Source organism: Lasiosphaeria miniovina, assembly GCF_030549165.1.
Source record: "Lasiosphaeria miniovina strain SMH2392-1A chromosome Unknown B0T26scaffold_1, whole genome shotgun sequence".
In the NCBI taxonomy this organism is placed as follows: Eukaryota; Fungi; Ascomycota; class Sordariomycetes; order Sordariales; family Lasiosphaeriaceae; genus Lasiosphaeria; species Lasiosphaeria miniovina.
This window is the reverse complement of record NW_026848220.1, coordinates 2625912-2648749: the sequence shown is the minus strand read 5'-3', so window position 1 is coordinate 2648749 and position 22838 is coordinate 2625912. Positions and strand designations below refer to the sequence as shown.

Sequence of the window (22838 nt, the reverse complement as noted above, 5' to 3'; positions counted from 1 at the left end):
AGACCACCGCTTTCTCTGTTTCTGGAATATGTTTTAGTAAAGTTCAGATATACTAACCTGGTATACGTATTGGCCAGAGACCTAGTTATTTTGACGTCCGTTGCTCGATGAAATTAAGGTGGTACACGGTGGTTCAACAGGCCAGGGCAAGCTCCATAACTGCCCGGTGGTTGTCATTAGCCACAACTTGGCGCTCCTTTGCCGCACTCGTCATGTGTCTCCCATATGTAGGGCTCATGGGCTTTATAGTCAGAAATATTAGTAGGGGACATAATGGCTCTCGTGTCATTTGCTACGGTAGATGATCCAGCGGTCCTTACGTTAGAGATGCTATTACATAGATCCGGCATATCACGTCAGACACAACATAACGTCCCGTTATTTTGGCACACTAAATCTAGTTACTTACAACTCGTATAACTGCCATCACCTCAGCGGTGGAAGAGACAGATTAAAGGGCAGGTGAGACGGGAGTAAAGAAACTCCAATAACAGCCTCATTTTAGGGGGAGGTATGGGGGAGACACCGCGATCTCGGAGCTGGGTTTGTGGGAAAGTTGTGTGGTCTAGAGCTCGCAGTCCCTGAAGTTTGAAGGCATGAGCAAGGTCAATTTGCCTCTTTGGCTAGAAGGTGGTCTCAAATAGGTCTTGATAATTAGCGGTGGCCGCCATCGGCGACCCGAACGAGCCGCTGCATTGATAGGCCTTTGGTCGACCTTCGGCTGGCCTGCGACCCCGGGACAGGGCCTAGGAGCATAAATCATTGACTCTCGTGGTCAGCGATGGCGTTGTGAAAGCAGGAATAAGGGGGGGGGGGGTGCGATGGTCACTTAGCGAGATGAACGTGAATGAAAGACAAGAGGTCATGTTGATGCCAACCCAAAGCCCCCCAGGCACAACTGCCTTGAACATCCTGCTTCCAAACCAACAAGAAATATAGATACCGGCTCTAGTCCCAAGCAAACTAGATCGTTTTTTACCTGGCCACATAACTCGACGTATATGACATGGAGGCCTAGACACGAGCTGCCCTGGGGGATGTTGGCCAGCAGGTAGCATGACTGAGAGAAGCAAACAGCCCACGCCCCACTTGCATTGAGCTTATACTATGATAGCATACTATGGCGGGGCAGATAGAGCCCAGAAAGGCACTGCACCTTATTTAAAGAAGTCAAGGAATCCGTCATTTTCGAAGGCGACAAACTCTCGCCACTCTTAAAGCAAACAGGAAGAAGTTAGTAAGATCTTAGGGTTAGTTTGTAAAGATTTGAGCAGGAAGGCCATTCTAGCTCATCAAGGGATCAAAAACCATCGAAAGCGAGGATGTGAGAATGAAAATTGTAGGTGTATTGGGAGGTTGGATAAGGTCATAGCTTCGAATGCTTCTAAAAAGCGTTGTTAGTCTGAGGACAAATTTACCGTGCCAACACAGTGTGGACACAGTGCTTCCCAGCGCCCGGAAATTTCCATAGTCGTCGGTTGGCACATGAAGCTGCCAGGCAGGCAATCGCGAAAGCACTCACTCACAAACTGCATCCGGCGACCCGCGAGCTGCCTGCGCGCCAAACGAGAGCACACAGAGAGCGAGTGTGCGCAACCGACGAGGCTTCGAGCACATACCCCTTTCAGCGCCAATTGAGTGCCAAGGGCCCCTGCGACCATGGGTTCGAGCTCATCCAAGCCGTCTTCGACGAGCTCTAGCCCGCTGGTTTGGAAAGCGTACGTCCTTGCGCCATCAAGCCGCCACCAGGCAGGATTGAACGTGCAGAATGTGCATCATCTTATGCTGACATCAATTCTTCTTTCTACAGATCCTCTGATCTTGTCGAGGCCCTCGAAGCGAGTCCTGAGGTAAATACCTAGCAAAGACCAACCGATCACACCTCTGCCCAAACCCGTGTCAACCCATCTCGGACCCTACCTAGACACCAATTGGACCTATCAGCTAATACAGTCTGCTCTTCTCTCCTTACAGACCAACGTATCCCGCAAGCAGGGCGTCGAGCTCGAGATCCAGGCGCGCGTGGCGGCCGAGCTGAAGAGGCTACAGAAGGCCGAGGCGGCGGCGCTCAAGGACGTGCAGGAGAAGCTGTCGGTTGCCGGGCAGCAGGTCGGGACAGAGGACCAGAGCGGGCCCAGCCGGCACGCCGTGTCCAAGGAGGTGGCGGCGCTGCACGCAAAGCTCGTCGAGCGCAGGAAGGTGCGGGACCTGCCAGAGAGCGTCGAGGCGGCGCGCGGCGAGGTCGTGCGCTGCCTGCGCGAGAACGACCGCCGGCCGCTCGACTGCTGGCGCGAGGTCGAGCAGTTCAAGGAGGAGGTGCGGAGGCTCGAAAAGGGATGGGTCGATAAGGTCGTGAGCTGAGGAGGTCTGTCAGAGGGCGACAGAACAACGCAGGCAAAAGGGGGAGGGATGCGCGGCGTAACGGGGACGAGACTTGTGTATGTACGACGACTTTGGCTTGCGGCTTTGACGTATTCCGTAGGCCAAGGTCTTTGCTACTGTTACAAAGAAACTACTGTGTATATCATCGATGGGAGGCTTGCTTGAGGCCCTGGCATAGACAAACGGGGAGGGAAACTTTCGGCATTCATCATCACGGAACGAGCGAGCGTCAGAGAGAAATGAAGAAAGGGCGGAATCAACATTGCACGATTTTGTGATAGATGCTCCTTATCTACTACGCAAATGTTAGAGAAGATCACGTTCTTGTAAGATGACGCCTAGCACTGAGATATTTGGTGCCATCTCTTTCTCCCCTTCTTCCTGCTGCTGCTTCTTGAGCTGGTCCCTCCTCCTCAAGCCCTCCTCTCTCTTGCGTTCCCTGCGGACCTCGGCGTCTTCCCACTCTCCTCCCGCCTCCTTGGATAGAGGCGCTGCGAATGCCGCTCGCAGAGCCGCCTGGAAACGGGCTATCCGTTTCTCGTTCTCCATGAACCGCTCGTTGGCGATCCGCACGAGAAGCCGCAGGTACGCCGAGCTCACAAGGCTGTAGCGTTGGCCGTCCGTCTCCTCAGCTCCGATCAGTGACTCGAACGAGAGCCCCATGCACCGCACTGCCACCATGGGCGAGGGTTCTTCGTCGGGCTGCTGCTGCTGCTGGCCGCGCTGGCCCCGGCCGAGCAGGCTGACGGCGCCTGTCTCGCGGAACCCGGCTTCCATCCCCGCCTGGATCACCAGCTGCGCGTGCTCATGCGACGCCGTCAAGACGTGCAGTATCTACACTGTAGTCAGAGACTCTATTCCCGAGAATGTGAAACGGGCTAGTTAAGAACAGAGCGGACACAACTGACCATGGGCTCGAACTTGAAGCGAATCAGTCTGGACGCGGCACTGACGTCTCCCTTATCCTCTTCTACACGTTCCGTCGAGAGCAGCCGCACTGGCTCCGTGGCTTCGTCGCCGCTGCTGAGGCCCAGCAGCGCCGCGTAGATCTCGCCGTCGTCGTTCCCGTTACCGGCAAACGCCAGTGGGTGATGCGACACAAACAGCCACTGTCCACCGCCCTTCCCGCCGCCCGCCGACGAGCCGCTGCCGGCCGCCGCCCGCTCAAGGCCATCGTCGTCCTCCTCCTCCTCAACGGCAGCAGCAACACCGTCGCCGTGGCCATCAGCAGCAGCCTCTCCCCCCGGCCTCGTACTAGCGAGAGCCGCCTCTGCGCTCTTCGTCTTGTTCGTCTTCGTCTTCCTGCCCTCGAGGTAGACGCTCGCGCGCCCCGCGCAGCTGCTCGTGGTCACGAGTCCCGCGCAGCCGTTGATCTCGCGAATGAGCTGGCGAATGCCGGCGTCGACGGAGCCCTTGGGCGAGGCGTCCGCATAGTCTGCGTCGGGCATGGCCAGCTGGCTGAGGATCTTGGCCTTTTTCCTGGCGAAGGTCTCTCGCAGCGGCGGCAAGGTCATGACCATGCTTTTTATTAAATTTCTTCCTGAGAGTGGCGGAGATTTTTGAAAGCCTTGTGGAAAATGGGAAATTGTATGTCGTGCCTGCTTATATTGTTATGGCGATGTTGTTGTTGTGTTTTGGGTCTGGTGTTGAAAAAGTTAAGACTCCTAGAGTGACGTCACGTGAATGCACTCTCTCCTTTTGACTCCTTTCCCGCCTTCCCAGACTGGCTTTGAAGGGGATTTTAAGGTGTTTTCCTTCCTGCAACTCATCAAAATGCTACAGGGTCAAAACGGAATGCCAACCTTTTTGTCTAGCAACAGGACCTAGAAAATAAACACAGACATCAGACATACGTCTACACCACATCACCATCTCGACGGTGACTGTCATTTCGCAGGCTCCTCGTCTCAGTGAAAAAATGGGGCCGCCGCGCCCGTCTATTAGTTCATTGTCTAGATAAAATAACCAACTCAGTGTCCTCCAAAAAAGAGTCATAAAATACGCTGATCGCTTCAGGTTCTTCCCAGCACAAGTGCTGCTGCCCGCTGTAACAACACGTGGCCGAGGGTATATGATATGATGGATCCAAACATTACGTACAACATACATGAGGGGGCCAGACCAGCGTAAAACACTGACCCCCCTGTCTAATTGTCCTGGTGGACAGTAGTCTGTGGCCTCGCCCACCTGTGAGGAACGCCGTGAAAACAATAAAGTAAACGCGCAGCCAAGACAGATCGAAAGTAAAAAACAAGGAAAGTGATTGTATACAGGGAGGTGAAATAACATGTCACACTCCCGACGTGGGCGCTGGATTGCGCAAGGACATAGGCCCTAGAAAGCCGGGCTGAGCGTTCGGCTGCTTGACGTCTTGCATCTCCATGCCCTCTTTCGAGTCTGACCGCCCGGCACCCCGATGATTGCTGAATCGTTGGTCGCCCTGTTGGAACGTGTTCTTGAAACCGTAGTATGTGGGCGGCCGTGGTCGACAGAGAACAACGATCCAGTTTTTCAGCCAGCTGCTTTGTGTGAAGGCCCGATATCTATCCTTCTTGAGGAACTTGTGCGAGTTGAGGTACTCGCGCGTCGTCTCGCCCCTGGCCATCAAGAAAATGTGGTAGCCAGTAAGCGCAGCGGGGTAAATAAAGCCAATGAAGCCGTAGATAACCATGGCAAAAGGAACCCGGAAATGGTCGATAGCTTCCCCGGTTGAGACGCCTTGCTGGTTTGCGTAGACAAAGATTTGCGCAAGGCAGACCCCACTCAAAAAGAGCGAGAGAAAAGTCGAAGAGACAAGAAACGCGGCAAAATAGCGATAGTTGCGTCGACCCACGCAGTTGTTGATCCACACGCAGTGGTGATCCTGCGTCTCAACGCAGTTGTCGCAAAGCCGGCAATGGTGAGCGCGCAGGGGCCGCCAGATGTTGCACGTCTTGCAGTATTTAGTAGGGACTTCCATCGCCGCAGTTGACATTTCCCAGGACCTGACCAATGCCCAGTCGTTAGTAGGAGGACCGAGTCTCAGAGGGTCTTCGTCCTCATCTGGCGGAGGAAACCGGTGCAGGTTTCGGGGCAGGATCTAGAAGAATGTAAGCGCTCAGCACAAAGTCATGGCTATCCATTGGGGGAAACTTACTCCAGGATCCGTGACCGAGGCATGAAAGAACGAAGATATGGAGATGTAGAAGGCATAAGCAAATATGATCGGTATTGCCGGCGAGATGTTATTCCAGATCCACGGCGCCGAGAAAACAAAGAACAGAATGCTGGGAAGGACGACGAGAGATCCCGTCGCAATGTTGATTGGCCGGTGTCTTGTGTTTTGCGCTCGCCCGCCCAAGAAAAAGACGGTATTGCCCTCGAAATATTCATAGTTGCGGCCGAGCTTCGTCTTTTCATTGTCTGGTTTTGGCTGAACGTTCCCGTCCCGGCTTGGGGGCGGGAGGTGAGGGGAGGAAGCAATGGATTCCAGCTTCTCACCCCCTTGGATTTCACGGTTGGAGCCATCATGGGACTCGATTCTTCCCGGCAGAAGGAAGCTAGATCGGAAAGATCGAGGCGTGCGGATAGGTGATGGTACGTTGCCTCCCAGCTTATAGTTCTTGTCCACGTTGACGGTGAGGTTATTTCCACTGCCTGGCTTCCTCTGCAAAGGCCGTACGCTATCAGTCACGCTTGCTGCAGCGTTGTGGCCGTGTGTTGGGCTTGTATTAGCCGTGATGCGGCCCATGGTCTCTTGCTCCGTCACTTCGGTGCCCCGGGATGGCGGCGGCCGCATCTCCCCCCCCTCCGCGATCTGCCCTTCGAGGCGCGCATTGAGGCTCGACAGAAGACTGTGTCGAGCAGGGTTGCTGCTCTCGCCCCCGGTTGCAGCCGGCTCCGATTCTTGCTGACGGCTCATAGTTGTCGGCCTCGAAGCACCTCGCTGCGCCTGTAATCTCTGAGAGCTCATAGGTCGGAAGAATGCATGCGACGTGAGTGAAGGAACGTGGCTTCGGCTTGTTGAGCTTGCAGGGCGGGCTCCAAGCGAAGCGCTCGTGACACTCCCAGAGACGCTACCTCGCTTGCCAGAAAGTCCTCGGCGGAGGGGGGCCGATGGGTTCCAAGGGCTCCTTGATGAAATGGCCGTCCGGGCCGTCCCGGGTCGAGACTGGCCGTCCGAGTAGAATGCGCTCTTCCTCTGACCCCCAGCACCTCGTTGCGCCTCCGCATCCCCGCCGTCGTCGGTCGCAATGTCTGTCATTCTCGAAGATATTATGCTTGGAGCACCGCCAATCTCGGATCGCGGGAATTGGGGGAAGCTGTCATCGTTGGTGCTGGAAGACGTGGCCCGATCGGGCTCTTCGCCGGACGCCATGGTGGCTGCCGTCAGCCTGCCCGGCTTCGTTCGGTTCAATCGCGGATCGCGTTATGCGCTGCGTTTCAGTGGTTATTGTGGCCCACGGTCAAGTGTGGCCAAGCGGCAGCGAGCAAAAATGTCCAAAAAGAGCCACGGAAGGAGATCGCCAGGTGCGGCGGGCAGAAAGTGTGGTTGAAGTATGGTATCGTGATCGCAAGGGGTCCGGGCGCGTCGCTCGCACACGGGACTCGAAATGACTGTAGGTATCCGTACCGCCCGTGTTGCTCCACAATGAGCCAGTATCCTGTGTTGACGTCGTCGGGTCTTTGAGGCAATGATGTAATGAGTGATTAAGAGAAGCGAAAAGGGCAGGTTTTGCAGAAAGGAAGAGAATGTAATGGACCAAACAGGCGGATGCGAAGTCAGTGCCGCACTGACTTGACGACGAGACCAGGCAGTGTGAGCGCCGTGGTGTCTGGTCTCTTTTTTTCTTTTGGTGTGGCGATTCAAGGCCGCTCACTGGCCACCAGCGTGTGGTCGCATCGGCACAGTCATTTCTTTTTTCGGATTACAGTGTCCCAAGTTACCCCTGAACCAGTCCTCCTCCAGCACAAGTGCGTGGGGCGGCAGGTCCCAATGGGTCATGGAAAAGCCACGTCCAAGTATGGAAATTGCGCCTTTCGTTCATACATTGTAGATAGTGCACTTTATTACAGTGGCTGTAGCAATGACATAGAGACAAAGAAGATACATTTTTCGTCTCGATTGGGTTGAACATATTTTAACCTATCATTGAGGCATAGGTTCTAGCATAACCGTAGTCTTCCGCTCCCGACAACGTTGGCAAGATCGGCTTTACGTCTCCTTCCGTGTATGGAAGCCACGTGACAATGGCTGGCAGCTGACAACGGCCGCTGCCCCTCATCTGTCCGTTCAGATCTGATTGGCCAATGCGTAACTGGTGGGCCTTATGTAAGGCCGTCCAGCTTTAAGCTTGGCTGCCCTGTTGACGAAATCATACGAGTCGGCCCTCAAAGCTCCATCATCGTCACCAACAGCGAGTGACCTCTCTCGAAAGCATTTCAGAAAACCAAGCCCCGAACCCGTCATAATACACACATACGCAGCAGCGATGGCTTCTATTATCGCCCGTCGTGCCTTCACGACCACCGCTCGCCGGTTGGCGCCCACGGGCGAGCAGGCGCTGAGCTCGGAGAGCAAGAAGAACCCCGAGATCATGGTGCGTGAATACTGCTCGGCTCTGTGTGACGCCTAGCGGCACCATCTTTGCGACAGATTCCAGAATACTGGGACAGGGGGTGCTGATGATGGCGTTCTTGGCCGCTGCAGATTCTCGGAGGTGTCATGGTTGTCGCCCTGGCTGGCGCCGGCTTCTACTTTGGTTAGTACTTCACAATTCATGGTCTACTTTCTTGGTACCATTGTCTTGCACTTCCAATGCGCTGACCTCGGCTCTCAAATCCCCAGGCCGGAGCCCGACCAGTTCTTCGAGCGAGAGCTCCGTTCCTGTCGCTAAGAATAGCATGCCCTGGGAGTCCGCCTCGGGCGACGGAAAATACCAGTATCACCCTGGTGGTGACCCGAAGTCCGCTCCCAAGGACGCCCCGAGTGCCGTCAACGTTGTCATTGTCCCAGACGTCAACCTCCCAAAGGTATTCAACTTCCAGAATTCTACCATTATACGTCCTAGCGCCGATGACTTCGTCAAAACCAAAGAATGTGGCACGCTAACATGTATTGCAGAGCCTGCACGACAAGTTCAACAAATGGGGCAAGGACGGGTACTAGAGGTTTAAAGGAACGAACCGCGCAAGCATTCCTGGTGTGGCTTTGTAGGGCGTATGTATATAGGTTGGTCTCAGGGGCAGTTCTCTATAGAGCTTATTACTCCTTGACGTCAAACTCTACCTCGAAACATGTGACCTCGAAATGGGCTAAGATCGTAGTGGCGGCCTTAAATCCATGTCAAGACAAAGACAGACGAACGAAAGACCTCTTCTGTGTTCTGAGTGTAAACGTGTTAGATTTTATCTCCACGTTTAGGCCCCATGCCAGTGTAATTTTACGCTGTACTACGGTTCCCTGGCCGCAAAAGTATTTCCTGGGCTATTTTGCGACATGCTTTCAGCGCTCAAAAGCCGCAAATCTCTGCTTAACCCCCAAATATGACGCCGGCGCTTGAATGATGTCGAAAATCCCTTATGACCATCGACCAAAACCTAGAACCCCCCGCGACACTCAGCTGTCACAGTCTAACGCCCAGTAAATGCAATCCCGTCGTTCCCGCCATCAAAAAAATCAAGAGCGGCAATGGTATCAGGTGCTTGTGCCCGATATCGAAGTCAGCCGCGGCCCAGTCATTGCCAAGCTGCCGATTAGGTGTGTCTGGCAGCGGCTGCTGCAAACTGCTCTTGTTGCAGACGTTCAAGCTCTTCCAGCGAGAGCCCACTCTGCTCAAATTTGTTTGCCTTTTTCTCTCGCCCCTGAAGCCCTCGTATTAGCTATGGAACAAGCAAGCTAAGTTGGGGGAAAAACTTGGTGATATCGTACTTTTTGGACTTCTTTATGCTCTGCAGCGGCCTCAAGCACGGCAGGAACGTAGTCAGAATATCCGAGCTGTTCCAGTGCCTTTGTGATGTGGTCGCAGGCGATAGTTTTCTTCGCCTCTTTCTCTGAGATCTCATTCGCCTCGGAGGATATAAGGGTGATGAACTCGACGCAACATTCTATGAGCAGGTCCCTCGCTTCCTTAGAAAAGGCAATACCGGTTGAGGACGGTAGGATCTCGCTGACGATTTTCTGAACGGTGGCTATTGGCAGCTAGTTAATAATGTACTTTCATCGACACGTTAAAAGAGAAGGCCTGAAAATGGGTCTGTCTGTCTTCTACAATACAGGTTATACTTGGTAGCCATAGAGAAGGTGACCCTCCTCATCCGGCAGTTGGTGCCAAGAGGGCCATCAGAGCTCGTGAACTCTAGACGTGAGTCCTTCCACCGCAGAGTAGAAAGAGTAAGACGGAGTCATGGCACATACCCTTTGGTAACGAAAGATCGTCAGTACCTGTTTTAATTGTTAGCATCAAGTTCCATTAGCAAACCTTCGGAGATGCTTCCGAGTGACTTGCGAGAAAGACTGAGTTGCAGTGAAGGGGCAGACGGAGGGAGGATACTGCAGGGAAAGAAAGTGACTAATCCCTTGTACCATGTCACAGGTACTTTGGGGGGTTTGGTGGGGATCTCTGTAAGAAGTATATGATATATATGCTTCAGGTGGAGAAATATGAAGCCATTGTGGGATGTCATTCATCAAACTCCATCCGAAGTGCGATGCAATGGAATGCGCCCAACCGCCCCCCAAAGCACAGCAGATGCAAAAGTTGAAACACAAACATGCACGTGCCCAAAGTGCCTGCCCAGATCATGAGAAGAAAAAAATTGCGATAACTTACCACCGAATTCGTGATCAGACATGGTTTATATCCGCTGTGGGCTCGAGACCGCCTCAACCAAAGGGCTCTTTTCTTTTTGGCGGTAGCGACGGAGATGGCGCAGCGGTAAATTGGCGGTGAAAAGTTTTAGTCTACGTGCCCCTTGAAGCGCCGTCTCTAGATGCGAGATTCCTGTGAGAGTTTGGAGGACTGAGAAGCATTGTGATTTTAGAGCCGACGGCTCCTCAAAGACTCGGGGTTTGGTGAGGGTGCTTGGTGCTTTATACACTTCGAGTGTCCCTTTGAACCCGGCCAGCGACGCCGCACGCCGCCGGTTGGCTTATGTTGTGGCTGTGGGGCTCCGCACGAGCCAGGCAGAGCTATGCTGTCGGCAACTAACCTACTGTGGGGTTTTAATGTGGAGCCCAGAGCAAAGAAAAATAAATTCGAGCTTGTTCCTTGACCACGGTTCTACCGAAAATGATAAAACGGCTCCTTTCCCCTCGGTAACTTTTCCTCCTTCTGTTTCTCTAGGCCACACTCTTTTGAGCACAGCCCTCCTGGCATAGCCTCGAGCTGGCTCCGCGCTGGCGAAAGCCTTCGCACATGCCGACAGCAGCGTGCCATTTTTGTGCAAGGTAATAAATTCCGTCTTCTCTTCCCTATTATCCTCCTGTCAAAATGATGAACATATTCGTGTCGCCCCAATCATACTTAATTATGGTGATTGACATCGTCAAGCCAAATGACAACTCTGATCACATCCCAAGCCCACCATTTGAGAAGCTGAAGATTTCTTCCCTGATCCTCTGCTAACGTACTTGAAGTGTATAGTATCCCAGCTCCGCAATTGTACGATTTTCTCTAGCTCTCTCCAAATACACAACGCACCATGATGTTTAAAATTCACAATTGTACTTTCCAATTCCGACAATCCATGACGGAGAATCCACGACTGATCCTTTTGGCGACTCTTTGTTCGAAGCAAATGTTAGACTTGCGCCTACCGAGCTGACAGGTCAAACCAGAGTCTGGCGCCTCTGGGAAGGTCTTCCTGGAGCCCAACATTTACGGACACGAAGCCGTGATGGCTCTCCGCACAAAGTAGGTGATTTATGACTGAACAATGAACACAACAGAGCAACGTGATGCAACCCTTTATATTCCATGCTAATACCGAAATTCAAAAATGTGGATTCGTGTAAAGCTTTTCATCTTTCAACTGATTCTTGCCATAACATCTTCTCTTGAATAACATTCTATTGTTCGCTCCGTGCTAACCAGCCAGAAGTTAATAGGCATCCGCTACTCCCGGTACTCTGCGAGCTCTGGGGCCTTCCACCTGGGGGATTGTTAGGCAAGTGTCTTGTGCGTGACAATGGGAAAGACTCACAGGATGACTTTGCCTGAGAACTCGGGCTTTGCGTCAAGCGACAGCTTTGCAATTACGTGGCCTGGCCATTCCGGCTTGTTTAATCCGCCCTTCTCGAAAACCTCCTTGAAATTGGCGTGGTCAGCCTCGCTCATGGCTATGCCTGGAGCTCCGGTCTCTCGGATATCCTTCTGCATATCTGTGTCGGTGCGTCCTGGATCAAGCGCCACGGCGACAATGTCTGGCTCCTCGACCCCGATGTGTTGAACGAGCGAGTTCAGGGCGGCCTTGGATGCGCCGTACGCTCCCCATGAAGTATATGCGCGCTTTGCCGCACCTGAGGAAGTGAAAATGATTCTGCCCTTGGAGGTCCGCAGGTGGGGTATAGTTTCCTTGGCCTTTGACGATGTCAGTCTCCGCCATACATTTCACGGCGATCGCAATGTCGCGTACCAAAGCAAGTGCACTGAAAAGGTTTGCGTCGAAGAGTTCCTTCCACTCATCAATCGATGACTTTTCGATGCGCGCCATTGGGTGCAGGACTCCATGATTAATGACGACTCCGTCTATCTTGGCGAAAGACTTGATAGCGAGTTTAGTCACTTCCGCGGCAACCTTTTGATCGTAAGCTCGTGAGACTGCAAGTTGCTGTTTTCCAACCTATTAAGTAGTAACAACATTTGGGATTGGTGATGCACACACATTGACATTGGTCAAGTCGGCGGCGATGTACTCGACTTGGGACGGGAATTTGCCTTTCAGGCCCTTCAGCTGCTCCTCTGATCTCGAGACGAGGACGACTTTGTGAGATGCGTTTAGGAGGTAAAGCGCGACGGCGAGCCCAATTCCACGACTAGCACCAGTGACGATGATAACTTTTGGTGCCATTGTTAGTAGAATGTTGCAGTTAGCCGTGTATGGCGCTTGGTGCGTTGGGTCCTTGGCAAGTCCGCTTTTTTGTGTCTAAGAAAGAAAGTTATGCAGATCTTGGAGTCACGTAGCAGAACCTTTTATCATCCGCCCATTTCGCCGCTGGTGGGGTTGCTTTCAATTCATCTTTCACTCATACTATCAAGTCTCGTGATCCTGGTCTCGCGGCGGAGTCCAATGTAGAACACGAGCCAACGACATGCTCTCCCATAACCGCCGTATTATCCGCATCTTGATTTGCGATCATCAGGATGGCGTCAACCGTTATACTTGGCGCTGGTATCATTGGTGTGTCGACGGCATATCATCTCTCCGACCACCAGCCCGCATCAAGTATTCACCTCGTCGACCCGGCATCGGGGCTGTTCTCGTCGGCTTCCGGCTATGCCGGCGGTTTCCTGGCAAAAGACTGGTTTTCTCCTTCTATCGCCTCGCTAGGTGCCCTCAGCTTCGAACAACACCGTCGGCTAGCGCAGGAAAAGGGCGGCAGAGAAAAATGGGGATACGCACAAACAACCTCAGTCAGCTACACGGCTTCCCCGAGTAGTGGAGGCTCTAACCAGGCGAGTGGCGAAGACTGGCTGCTCCAAGGGACCACAAGAGCCGGAGCGGCACCGGAGGAGAGCTTAAAAATCAGCGGCCCGTCCCGGGATGCGCCAGCATGGCTGCGGAGAGTGCGTGGAGACCGCCTCGAGCACATCAGCACCGAGGGCACGACGGCGCAGCTAGATCCGCTCTTACTCTGTCGATTCCTCCTTCAAGAATGCCTCAAGCGCGGTGTCAAGCTCCATCATCCGGCCATGGCTTTGTCAGTGAGCACTGATGTCCGGGGCGAGCTGTCAAGCATCCGGATAGTTGACACGCAGTCATCCATCGAGACCGACTGGCCGTGCACCCGGCTCATTATCGCGGCCGGCGTGTGGTCTCCGGGACTATTCCGGAGTCTATTCAGCCACTCTCAGGCTCGGCTCCCCATCTTGAGCCTCGCAGGCCACTCACTTGTGCTCAAATCGCCGCGCTGGCACGGCGGGCTGGAGGCGGACGGGTGTCATGCCATCTACACGACTCACAGTTCGGGCTTCTGTCCCGAGATTTATGCCAGGCTGGGCGGCTATATCTACATTGCAGGCCTGAACTCGGCAGAAACGCCCATTCCCGAGACACCGGGCAAGGCTCCCGCGGATGGCACAGCCATTGCACGGCTAAGGAAGACGGCAAGAGACCTTCTGGGACCTACAGTGCTGACCGAAGACGGGGATGATGACTTGGAGGTCGTCAGAGAGGGGCACTGCTTTAGACCAATTACGCCGTGGGGAACACCCATCGTCTCACGGATCCCGGACAAGGATCTTGGCATCGGGATGGCGACGAGGCCCGGCGAGGACGGCGGCGTCTTCCTCGCCACCGGTCACGGTCCTTGGGGAATTAGTTTGAGTTTGGGCACTGGCCAAGTGCTTGCAGAGCTGGCTCAAGGACGGCCTTGCAGTGCTGACATCTCGTCCCTCGCCTTCCGATGCGAGTGGTAAATATAAAACAAAGAGCTTGTGTCCGAGCGGCGGGGCAGCAGTGGGTTGCTGCTGGAAATACTTGCCGTAGCATGTGGGAGGGCATTTTTAGAAATTGTTCATGCATCTTTTCGTTAAAACGCCAGCAACGCACGCACCGCAAGGACTCGAGCGTGCGTCGCTCGCGAGGTCAGTGCTTCGGGACATCCCGTCTTTGACGCATTGGAACATTTTCTTCAATCTTTGTCTGATGGTAGGAACCACGAGGCAATGAGCAAAGCTTCGATTCTTAGGGCTCCTTGTTATTTCCCCAGAGCCGTTCTAATGTGCACTAGAGGCGCGTGCCAGGCGCCCACGCCTCTACGATCGGAGGTAATTTACTTCACACAATAGCGGTTAATTATTGAGCGGGATGAAAACGCGGCTCACCCAAATTGTCGGAGTCGAGAATCGTCGTCGACAACAGGTCCAGTCTGCCTGTCTTCTCAGCAACCTGCGGATTGCACAGTGCAATGGCTCCACTTGTACGGATGTTGAGGGAATGCACGGGCATACGATATGGGCAACCTGAGATGCCACTGGCATATTCCGTACTCCGTACTGTATGTACCCACGGAACTGGATTGCGTTCCAAAGAAGGGAGTCTGTTCGCCCAAGCAGAATTATTCCCTACAGGCCTTCTGAGCGTCAGGCATTCTGCCGTGCTTTAGCGGGCTTCGCTTCTGGTAATAAGTTGGCGATGTCCCCTGCAGCATGTCACCTCGCCTGCTGCCGCTGGAGTTAAGGAGACGGGTGGAGGACGGTTCTGCCAGCGGCGAATCAGAGGGGTCTTGTTGCCGCCCTTGAGTCTCAACCTCTCCTCCCGTCCCAGCCGGTGGCGGTGGGAAACGCACTCCACAGACTTCAGAGGGGCCTGCCACCTGCCATGCCCCCGCTCCACTGTTTGCTTAGGTGCTCGGGTGGCTCGAGCTTTCCCCGCGACCAAAGAACCTCTACTGCTAGGGATCGCTAGGGCCGCCGTCTGCGGGCCCTGCCATTCGCTGCCTGGATGTTAATCGTCACCGCAATTCTCGACGCTCATTCGACGCTGGTCAGCGACCCCCCAAATCGCACAACTGGCAGCCACCAACGCTTTCCATGAATTTCCTGTTCATTGGGTCCGTCGTTGGGTCCCTAGCTCAAGGGGAATCAGCCCGAAAGCGGTCGCTGGTGGGGCTCTTCGCCATTGCCATTGCTCATTCGTGTCCTCGGACGGGGCCTGTCATGCAGAACATGCTCGACGGTCACAATAGCGGTCGACGGCCGACCCAACACCCCGACCTCCTCGCGGGGCATGACATGAAATGGCATGCTGCGTCGATGATGAGCGTCTCGAGCATTTCGACTCGGGTCGGTCGTCCAGTCCATCGACAATCGTCAATGGGGGGCCGGGGAGAGGGCCACCTTTTTGAGCGCGCTAGGTTCCAGGGGCCGAGGCGGGCTGGTGGGCTGGAGTGGGCTGTAGCCTGGCTGACGATGGCGGGAGACGACGGGAAGGGAAAATGCCGTGGGAAAATGCTGGGTGCCCGGGCTTCTTCTGATAGAGCCCGCCCCCACCCCATGCGTTCGGATGCTTGCTGTACAGTACGGATTCCAGCACACTGGCAACCCGGATCTCTCGCTCTCGGTCGCGTTTACAGCTTCTCTCACTCACCAGTGGAAGCGTCGCCGCGAGCGCTTCCGGACAGTGGACGTACCTGGGAGAGGTGTTCACATCACGTCTGCCGCGCGACTGACCAATTCGAAGACTTCACAGGCATCTTGTGTTCTGCGTGGCGAGCATCCAAGTTCGCGTTGGTGCGCATCACAGCAGCTTGCATACACTTTGCGAGCGTTGGTCTTGCTTTGCGTGCTTGGCTTTCTTTGCTTGTTCGTCTTGACGGTCACCTGAAATACGTGTATACGGTCACTCCGCAAGGGGGGGACCAACCACTCGCTCGAGATCATCAGCCCTGGAGGCGATAACGACAGCTGCCGAGACTCTCGGATCACACAACATCCAGAAAATACAGCAGCACAACAGCACAGCAGCACAGCCTGAGCACAGGGAGACGGGCCATCGCGAGCTCTCGGTGCTTGCTGGCCCCCAACCCGCCCGGTTCAGAGCCCGTCCTCGTTTCCTCGTCCGTCACCCCCCTCTTCCCCAAAGCTTCCGTGGCCTGGCCCATCAAAAGCGCCCGCCTGTGCAGGGCTAGACCCATGGTGGACTGTGTGACATGCAGCTCTGCAGCAGCGGGGGATCCCACACCCAAGACCCCGATCAGCCAATATTAAAGGCCGCTCTACCGCTGAACCTGGTGCTCTCCCGCATCGCAATTCGAGAAATGATCAATGGGGATATTTTCTGTTCCTGATTGACCGACCAACATCGAGTCCGGCACGCTCCGACTGTGCCGCCGATATTGTAGCTCGCGCGGCGAGGGAAAAAGAAAAAATTTCCACAAGAGTCCTCGAGGATCGAGCCCGATATTACGGTCCCCATATCATTATTAACCTTTTTGGCCGTGGCGTCTCCAGCGTGACGGCATCCGCAGCTCGGCGCACGACCACCCCTGGCATTGACACTGACTGCCCGGGTTCTATCACCAGCCAAGCGCGGCTCTCCAGGCCACCCACCCCCCCTAAACACGCGCTTCCCGATCAGTCTAGCTTCAAGCGTCTTTGCGGTTCACGCAGTGAAGGCCCCCTAGACGGCCATATATCCCACGCCCCTCCCGAGCTGGACCCATCCAGTCTGGATACCTTCCGACTTGTGGTCTCAACAACTTCTTTCTGCTCCATGGCCGTCGCAGATCCCGTCACGCTCTCGAATACCTAGTCGGGGGATCTGGCATTCCTCGTCTCGCCGCTTATTCGACACCGACGTTACATATACAGTCCTTCCTTAACTGGAAAGGCGCCATATCGATCTCTCGGCCGACTTTGCTCGGGACGCAGAAACGCGCCAACACGTGCTGCGCGCACTACTGCGAATTCAAGATGGCTTCAGACGCGCAACCAGCGCTTCGGAGCGTGCCAGATGAGACGCTTGAGGCTGCGGCAGAGCTGGTCAAGCGCATCGCCATACCACTTACCACCAACAGCCCCCCTGGCCTCGTTCAAGCTCTGACTTTGGATCCGTGGTCGCAATCCGGCAAGTATGCGCTGGGATGGACGTACTTCGCCCTGGCCGTCGTGGGCTTGGCCGTGTTCATACGGGTATGGCACTTTTGGCAGGATAAAATTCGACAAGCCATCTACAAGCAGGAGATGGAACAACACTTCAAGGAGATGTACAGCTTGGATCCGGACTGGGACAGGACAGGGGCTTTGGCGACAGGCATGACGCAGGCGGAATCCAGGCGCCATTTCTTTCCCGATGAAGTCGTCGAAGAGAAGAAGTTCAAGCCGAAGGCCCATTTCTCGTCGGTCGGCTTCGTCAACGACACGCTGGCCCTTTTTCGATGGGTGTTCTATCGACCCATCCCGGATATTGTGTGGAGGAAACACCGCTTCACGTTCTCATCCGTCGCCGTCTTGTTCTCAGTCTTCGTCGCGCTCTCGTTCGTAACAATCTTCAGCTTCCTCCAGCAACCGCTCTACTGGCAGAGCATCCGGTTCGGATCGCCGCCGCTAGCAATTCGCTCAGGGATGATCGCAGTTTCCATGACCCCGTGGATCGTTGCGACGAGCACAAAGGCCAACATCCTCTCGTTCATCACTGGTATCGGTCCAGAGCGGCTCAATGTCTTCCACCGCTGGCTCAGCTACCTGTGTTTGTTCATGTCGCTCGTCCACACCGTTCCTTTTTACATCCAACCAGTCTGGGAGGATGGCGGCATGGACGTTTTCTCGGCTATTTTCCCTCCGGACAGCGGCATCTATATCTACGGCACGGGTATTGCATGCCTTGTTCCCCTTGTCTGGCTCTGCGCTGCGTCATTGCCCATCATTCGAAGAAAGGCGTACGAGCTGTTCGTTATGCTTCACGTCCCAGTCGGCTTCGTCTATGTTGGCATGCTCTTCTGGCACACCAAGAACTACCTGCTCTCTTGGAATTACCTCATTGCAACCATCGCCATCTTCGTATTTTGCAACGTCATCCGGCTCTTTAACCTCAACTGGGCCCGGCCGTGGCGTCTGGCGTTTATGATCGGAGACGAAGCCGCCATCAACATCATGACGGAAAACACGATCAAAATCACCATTCCAACCCAGATGCGATGGAAGCCGGGCCAGTATGTGTATCTACGCATGCCTGGCATCTCGGTCTTCGAGAACCATCCTTTCACAATCTCTTCTCTTTGCAGTGAGGATTTTCCTTCCGAGTACGGCGAGCAATATCGGGACTGCGTGCTCGTTTTCCGGCCGTACGGCGGATTCACGCGCAAGGTTCTCGAGACTGCCATCGAGAAAGGCCCGTTTCACACTTATCGCGCATTTCTCGACGGGCCGTATGGAGGCATGCGTCGCGAGCTTGCCGCGTTTGACACGTGCATTCTCATTGCTGGCGGCAGCGGTATCACATCCTTAATGTCGCAGTTACTGAACCTGATCAAGCGCATGCGCGACGGGAAGGCCATAACCAAGAAGATTGTGGTGGTGTGGGCGCTGAAGCGGCTCGAGGCCATGGACTGGTTCCGCGAGGAACTGCGTATCTGCCGCGAGGCGGCACCGCCCGAGACTGTTACTTGCAAGTTCTTTGTGACAGCAGCAGTCCGTCATCAGGGAGCTGCGGGTGCAGCACAAGGCCGCGCACCGAGGCCGCTGAGCAACATGTTCCATGACAAGCTGGACGGCTTTGTGGCTGGGATTGCGAACAAGCGCAACAGTGCTCTGATCATGTCCGAGGCACAGGGTGATCCTGATAAGGAGCGTGAGCTGCGCGCCGAAGACGAGGACCGCATCACAGCCCTGCCCCAACAGAAATATCTCCAGCCTCACTCCTTCCCGCCTCCGCCACCAGGCCCGCCACCAAACAAGGCGGCGGCGACGGATGATACTCTCCGCAGGCTTGAAGGCCGTGACAGCGAATCCAAGCAACTAGAGAGTGATGCCTCGGTGGGCGATAGCAAGGCCGGTAAACTTGACGGCGAATTCCACTTCCCGCCGTTGGCCCGCCCCGGCGAGAAGGCACCGCACTTTAACTTCGCGCCGCCGGCTGGTAGACAGCGCTACAGCCAGCTCCTCGCCCCAGCCGACGCTTCTGGGCGCCCGAGTCAGGCAGGTAGCGGTGGAAGTGATGGCCAAGACCAACCCGAGAGTGGTCCGTCAACGGCGCCTGTGCGGCCACCCGAGCTTGCACACCTACGCACCGACGTGGGCGGTGTCCAGCGGCCGCGGCCAACAAGCACATTTGGCCCGCCGTCGGGATTCGAGTTTGGCTTCCCTGAGACGCCGACGGAGTTCCAACGGTCACTGATGCGCTTCGCCTTCCCGATCCCTCACGAGATCGATGGCGGCTGGAGCGTGGAGTACGGCCGGCCCGACCTGGGCTACATGCTAAAGGAATGGGCGACAGGCGGGCCCGACGGACGCGGCGTTCTAGGCAGGCGAACTGCCGTGTACGTGTGTGGACCGCCGAGCATGAGAGTTGGCGTCGCCACCACGGTCGCCCGTCTGCAGGCTGAGATCTGGGGCGACGACATGCTCGAGGAGATCTTCCTGCACGCCGAGAACTACGCCCTATGATGCGGGCAGCAGAGTTTACTGCGAGGAGAGGCTTGTACTATTATGACGACTTCAAAGCCCGACTATATACAACTACATACATAATAAAACGAGGAGGGCGCGCCCTCAATGGGAGCAAAACAAGGAAAAGGGGCAGTGGGATTCTCGATATGGGAGCTTTCGCAACAGACACGCACGGCGTTGGACGGGGGGAGGGGATATGAGATACCATTTTTCAGCCGCTTCAATTTTCTTCTTGCAAAGAAAACCGAGTGAGCGAGCAAGGAACCTTGCCACATTTTGTTGTTTTTGCTCTCTGCAAATGCGCACCTGTATAACTTTTAACTCTTTCTTTCCCTACACATCTCTAGCAAGCGATCAGACTTTAGTGCTGCTCGCGTTTTGTTCCAAGTCTATTGGTCTGTGTCATTGGGTTGGAGACCTTGATCTTCTCTTTTTACTATATATCATGACCTTACCAGCGGCCTTCAGACGGCTCGCCACCAACATACCCGAGAGGACTGGGCGGTTTATTGCCCCTTGGACTCTTACCATATAACTTAATCTATCAAATCTATATGAATGTTCATGAAGCAGCTTAGCTTGAAGTGGGAGATAACACTGGGAGGCCACCCCGTGACTCTTCCTGTCGTGCTTCGGGTTTTTTCTTTTTGTGTGTGTGTGTTTGTTGGCCTCCTGTCTGATTCGGCTCTTCTATCGGTGAGGTCTTTTCTGCTCTGCTCTGCCGCAACCATGCATGGAGAGAGCATGCATATCATTTTCTATACTACACATCTCAACACACCCTCTTTTCTTAAGCGCCCGCGCCCGCACTTTTCTCCGCTGGGAAGGATCCGTCGTACATTATGTCTGCGGGTGTGTGTGCGCGCGCGCGCGCGTGTGTGTGTGTGTGTGTGTGTGTGTGTGTTCCCGCAGACAAAAGGAGCAAGAGTAGGCGCGCCAAGCCAGGAGATACTCTGCCTCGCAATCCAAGGAAGGCTACGGAGGATTTAAGGCTTTGTCCGTCCTTCCCCCGCAACCGCAACATGCGGTGCCCGTGTGGAAGGATTCTAGCTACACCCACCTTGCCTTACACTACACGCGCGCACGCACGCAGTATAGTATGTAGGTATGCATGTATGTATGTACCTACCTTAGTTTTCTTAGTGCTGCTGTGCTGTGTTGCGCCGGATCGTGGCGTGCTGTGCGTGCTGTGGTGGTTTATATTTAGTTTATCCTGGGTTTTTTTTTGGTTTTTTTTTTTTAAATATCTTAGGTAGTAGAGTTGAATTGAGAGGGGGTGGTTGTATGTTGGTGATGTTTGTAAGGTTCGTTCATCTGTGAGTGAATTCTTGCGAACGTGTGTCCTGAACTTGGAAACGTATTATTGGGCAAATATCATGTTTTAAGTGTCGATAAACAAATTCGTGTTTGCTCTGAAGTGATATACAAGAGAGCAAAATTGGAGTGTGTGGTAGGTGGGAAGTCGTTGGTATATCTCCCAGTTCGTCACTCCACCTTACTTCTTGTAGTATGATGAGTTTTAAAGACGGTCAAGTTCCCTCGCAAAAGAGTTTGGCGCTGGCGATGGGCATTTATTTTGGTGCCACTGCTGATGCTGTGTGTCGTAGAGCGTGACATATCCTGCGGGTGTAGAGAGATGGGCGAGTAGCTGAGACCAAGTTAGGCATCGTCACGCAGAGAAATGAGTACGGTACGGTAGATACCTTGCTCTGACAGGTATCACAGCCATCGAATACCACTAGGTGCTAGTCTGGGCAAAAACATGGCCGCCGTGACCTAACCTGTTTCTTGAACTAAATAGTTAGATAAAGCCACTAGAAGCTAACGTCTGGCAACCAAGGAGAACTCCTCACATCACTAGTACACAGGTTACAACGCGGGGCCCGATACTTTCTACTTGGTTTGGATAGCATTCAGGAGTTGGTGGAGAGCCCGGGGAGACGCCCAACGTCCAAGGCTCCCGACCTTGGCAGGTGTGACAAAGAACTCTTGACCTTCCTTCTTGTTTTAGTCCGGCCGCCACCGATTAAACAAGGCAGCTGCGCTAGATTGAGCCCGTACAAACTTAGAATGAAATGCCGTTCACGATCTAGAAACTTGGAAGGCACCACCTCGGGCGACGAGTGTTCTAGGTGCTCGGGGATTGCCCTAGCATAGACAGGTAAGAAGGTGAGGATGGTGACGGGCGAGGAAAGAGCGTACCGGTGCGTCTCGCTACTGGTAATCTAATCTGGAACCTTTCCGATCCCACTACACAGTACGATAAAGTTTAAAGATCCCTGACGAGACTACCGCTGCCATTAGTCAAAGCACCAGCTCTGCCTAGAAGGGCAAACTGCAAACCCTCTCGGCCGAACATCAGACGGCGTTCTTCTGAAGCCAAGGGCCCAGGGCAGATGGCGGCCATGAATCGTGCCTGCATATTCGTAGCAGGGCTTCAAGCCACAGAAAAGTACGTGTTTGCTCTCGCACGTAAAATGCGCCACCAGCTTACGATTTGCGCAGGCTGCTAAGTACTTGCCTTTCTTCTTTTCACATATGCCATCTGCTTGTTACACGGCAGAGATGGCGTCGCCGTATCCGGATGGCTGCTCGTGAAACACCTGGACCGAGCAAAGCTGGTCCCGATGCCGGTGCTGTCCGGGTCAGGGTTGCGCCTTCAACGCCTACCTACCTCATCTTGCCTTACCTTGGGTTGAGTTGGGCTGGCGACTGAGGTACAGTGCGACGGCAGCACGCCGACTAGCCATCCCACGGCATCCGGGTGACCAAATGCTCCCTCGAGGCGGCATAACAGTTGCTGATACAGAGGACAGACACGCTGTTGACGCTCCACTTGTCATTCCTTGGTGCCAGGCAAATAGCCACGAGATAAATTTAGCCTTATGATTCCGATATGTCTCTGCTCGCGACGCCATGGCGATGCCGCTTGTTGCAACTTTGGGTCTAAGCTAGCCCCCAGCGGCGTTAACGGCAGCGGAGACGACCGACGTGCTAATCATCCTAAAACAAGCCTCACGATCGCCGCCCGCCTCGGCAGCAGCACCGTGTTATCATCCCCCTGAATGACTTACAGGGCCTGCTTGCATATCGCATGCGCACTGCCGACCGGCATGGAAAGGTCTGACTAAAATGCAGGCGGACTGA

At 54.5% G+C, this 22838-nt stretch overlaps 9 protein-coding genes across 9 annotated transcripts; 5 read left to right on the top strand and 4 right to left on the bottom strand.

Annotated features, from left to right (window-relative positions):
• The first annotated feature begins 1461 nt into the window (after window positions 1-1461).
• On the top strand, window positions 1462-2713 carry B0T26DRAFT_843177 (uncharacterized protein). The gene is made up of 3 exons (XM_060447569.1): window positions 1462-1718; window positions 1811-1850; window positions 1975-2713. The coding sequence occupies exons 1-3, from the start codon at window positions 1660-1662 to the stop codon at window positions 2359-2361; spliced, it is 486 nt and encodes a 161-aa protein (XP_060302556.1). The 5' UTR covers window positions 1462-1659; the 3' UTR covers window positions 2362-2713.
• Window positions 2689-3896, bottom strand: B0T26DRAFT_632037 (tRNA wybutosine-synthesizing protein; the record flags this gene model as incomplete). Its single annotated transcript, XM_060436412.1, has 2 exons — window positions 2689-3216; window positions 3291-3896. The coding sequence occupies 2 exons, from the start codon at window positions 3894-3896 to the stop codon at window positions 2689-2691; spliced, it is 1134 nt and encodes a 377-aa protein (XP_060302555.1).
• A 776-nt stretch (window positions 3897-4672) lies between these two features.
• On the bottom strand, window positions 4673-6625 carry B0T26DRAFT_631794 (DHHC palmitoyltransferase-domain-containing protein; the record flags this gene model as incomplete). Its single annotated transcript, XM_060436388.1, has 2 exons — window positions 4673-5461; window positions 5519-6625. 2 exons carry the CDS (start codon window positions 6623-6625, stop codon window positions 4673-4675), a joined length of 1896 nt encoding a protein of 631 aa, XP_060302554.1.
• A 1228-nt stretch (window positions 6626-7853) lies between these two features.
• On the top strand, window positions 7854-8530 carry B0T26DRAFT_630883 (uncharacterized protein; the record flags this gene model as incomplete). Its single annotated transcript, XM_060436291.1, has 4 exons — window positions 7854-7961; window positions 8072-8123; window positions 8210-8394; window positions 8486-8530. 4 exons carry the CDS (start codon window positions 7854-7856, stop codon window positions 8528-8530), a joined length of 390 nt encoding a protein of 129 aa, XP_060302553.1.
• A 297-nt stretch (window positions 8531-8827) lies between these two features.
• B0T26DRAFT_31867 (histone-fold-containing protein) lies at window positions 8828-10307 on the bottom strand. Its single transcript, XM_060434356.1, has 4 exons — window positions 10194-10307; window positions 9779-9805; window positions 9293-9552; window positions 8828-9225 (listed from the first exon to the last, which is right to left on the bottom strand). Exons 1-4 carry the CDS (start codon window positions 10213-10215, stop codon window positions 9118-9120), a joined length of 417 nt encoding a protein of 138 aa, XP_060302552.1. The 5' UTR covers window positions 10216-10307; the 3' UTR covers window positions 8828-9117.
• Window positions 10308-11477: 1170 nt separating this feature from the next.
• Window positions 11478-12432, bottom strand: B0T26DRAFT_633632 (uncharacterized protein; the record flags this gene model as incomplete). The annotated part of the gene is made up of 4 exons (XM_060436552.1): window positions 11478-11514; window positions 11566-11942; window positions 11998-12159; window positions 12247-12432. The coding sequence occupies 4 exons, from the start codon at window positions 12430-12432 to the stop codon at window positions 11478-11480; spliced, it is 762 nt and encodes a 253-aa protein (XP_060302551.1).
• Window positions 12433-12725: 293 nt separating this feature from the next.
• B0T26DRAFT_745693 (FAD dependent oxidoreductase) lies at window positions 12726-14000 on the top strand (the record flags this gene model as incomplete). The annotated part of the gene is made up of 1 exon (XM_060444601.1): window positions 12726-14000. One exon carries the CDS (start codon window positions 12726-12728, stop codon window positions 13998-14000), a length of 1275 nt encoding a protein of 424 aa, XP_060302550.1.
• A 693-nt stretch (window positions 14001-14693) lies between these two features.
• On the top strand, window positions 14694-16131 carry B0T26DRAFT_31603 (uncharacterized protein). The gene has a single exon (XM_060434347.1). It carries the CDS (start codon window positions 15117-15119, stop codon window positions 15981-15983), a length of 867 nt encoding a protein of 288 aa, XP_060302549.1. The 5' UTR covers window positions 14694-15116; the 3' UTR covers window positions 15984-16131.
• An 866-nt stretch (window positions 16132-16997) lies between these two features.
• On the top strand, window positions 16998-19688 carry B0T26DRAFT_745692 (ferric reductase like transmembrane component-domain-containing protein; the record flags this gene model as incomplete). Its single annotated transcript, XM_060444600.1, has 1 exon — window positions 16998-19688. One exon carries the CDS (start codon window positions 16998-17000, stop codon window positions 19686-19688), a length of 2691 nt encoding a protein of 896 aa, XP_060302548.1.
• Window positions 19689-22838: the final 3150 nt, after the last annotated feature.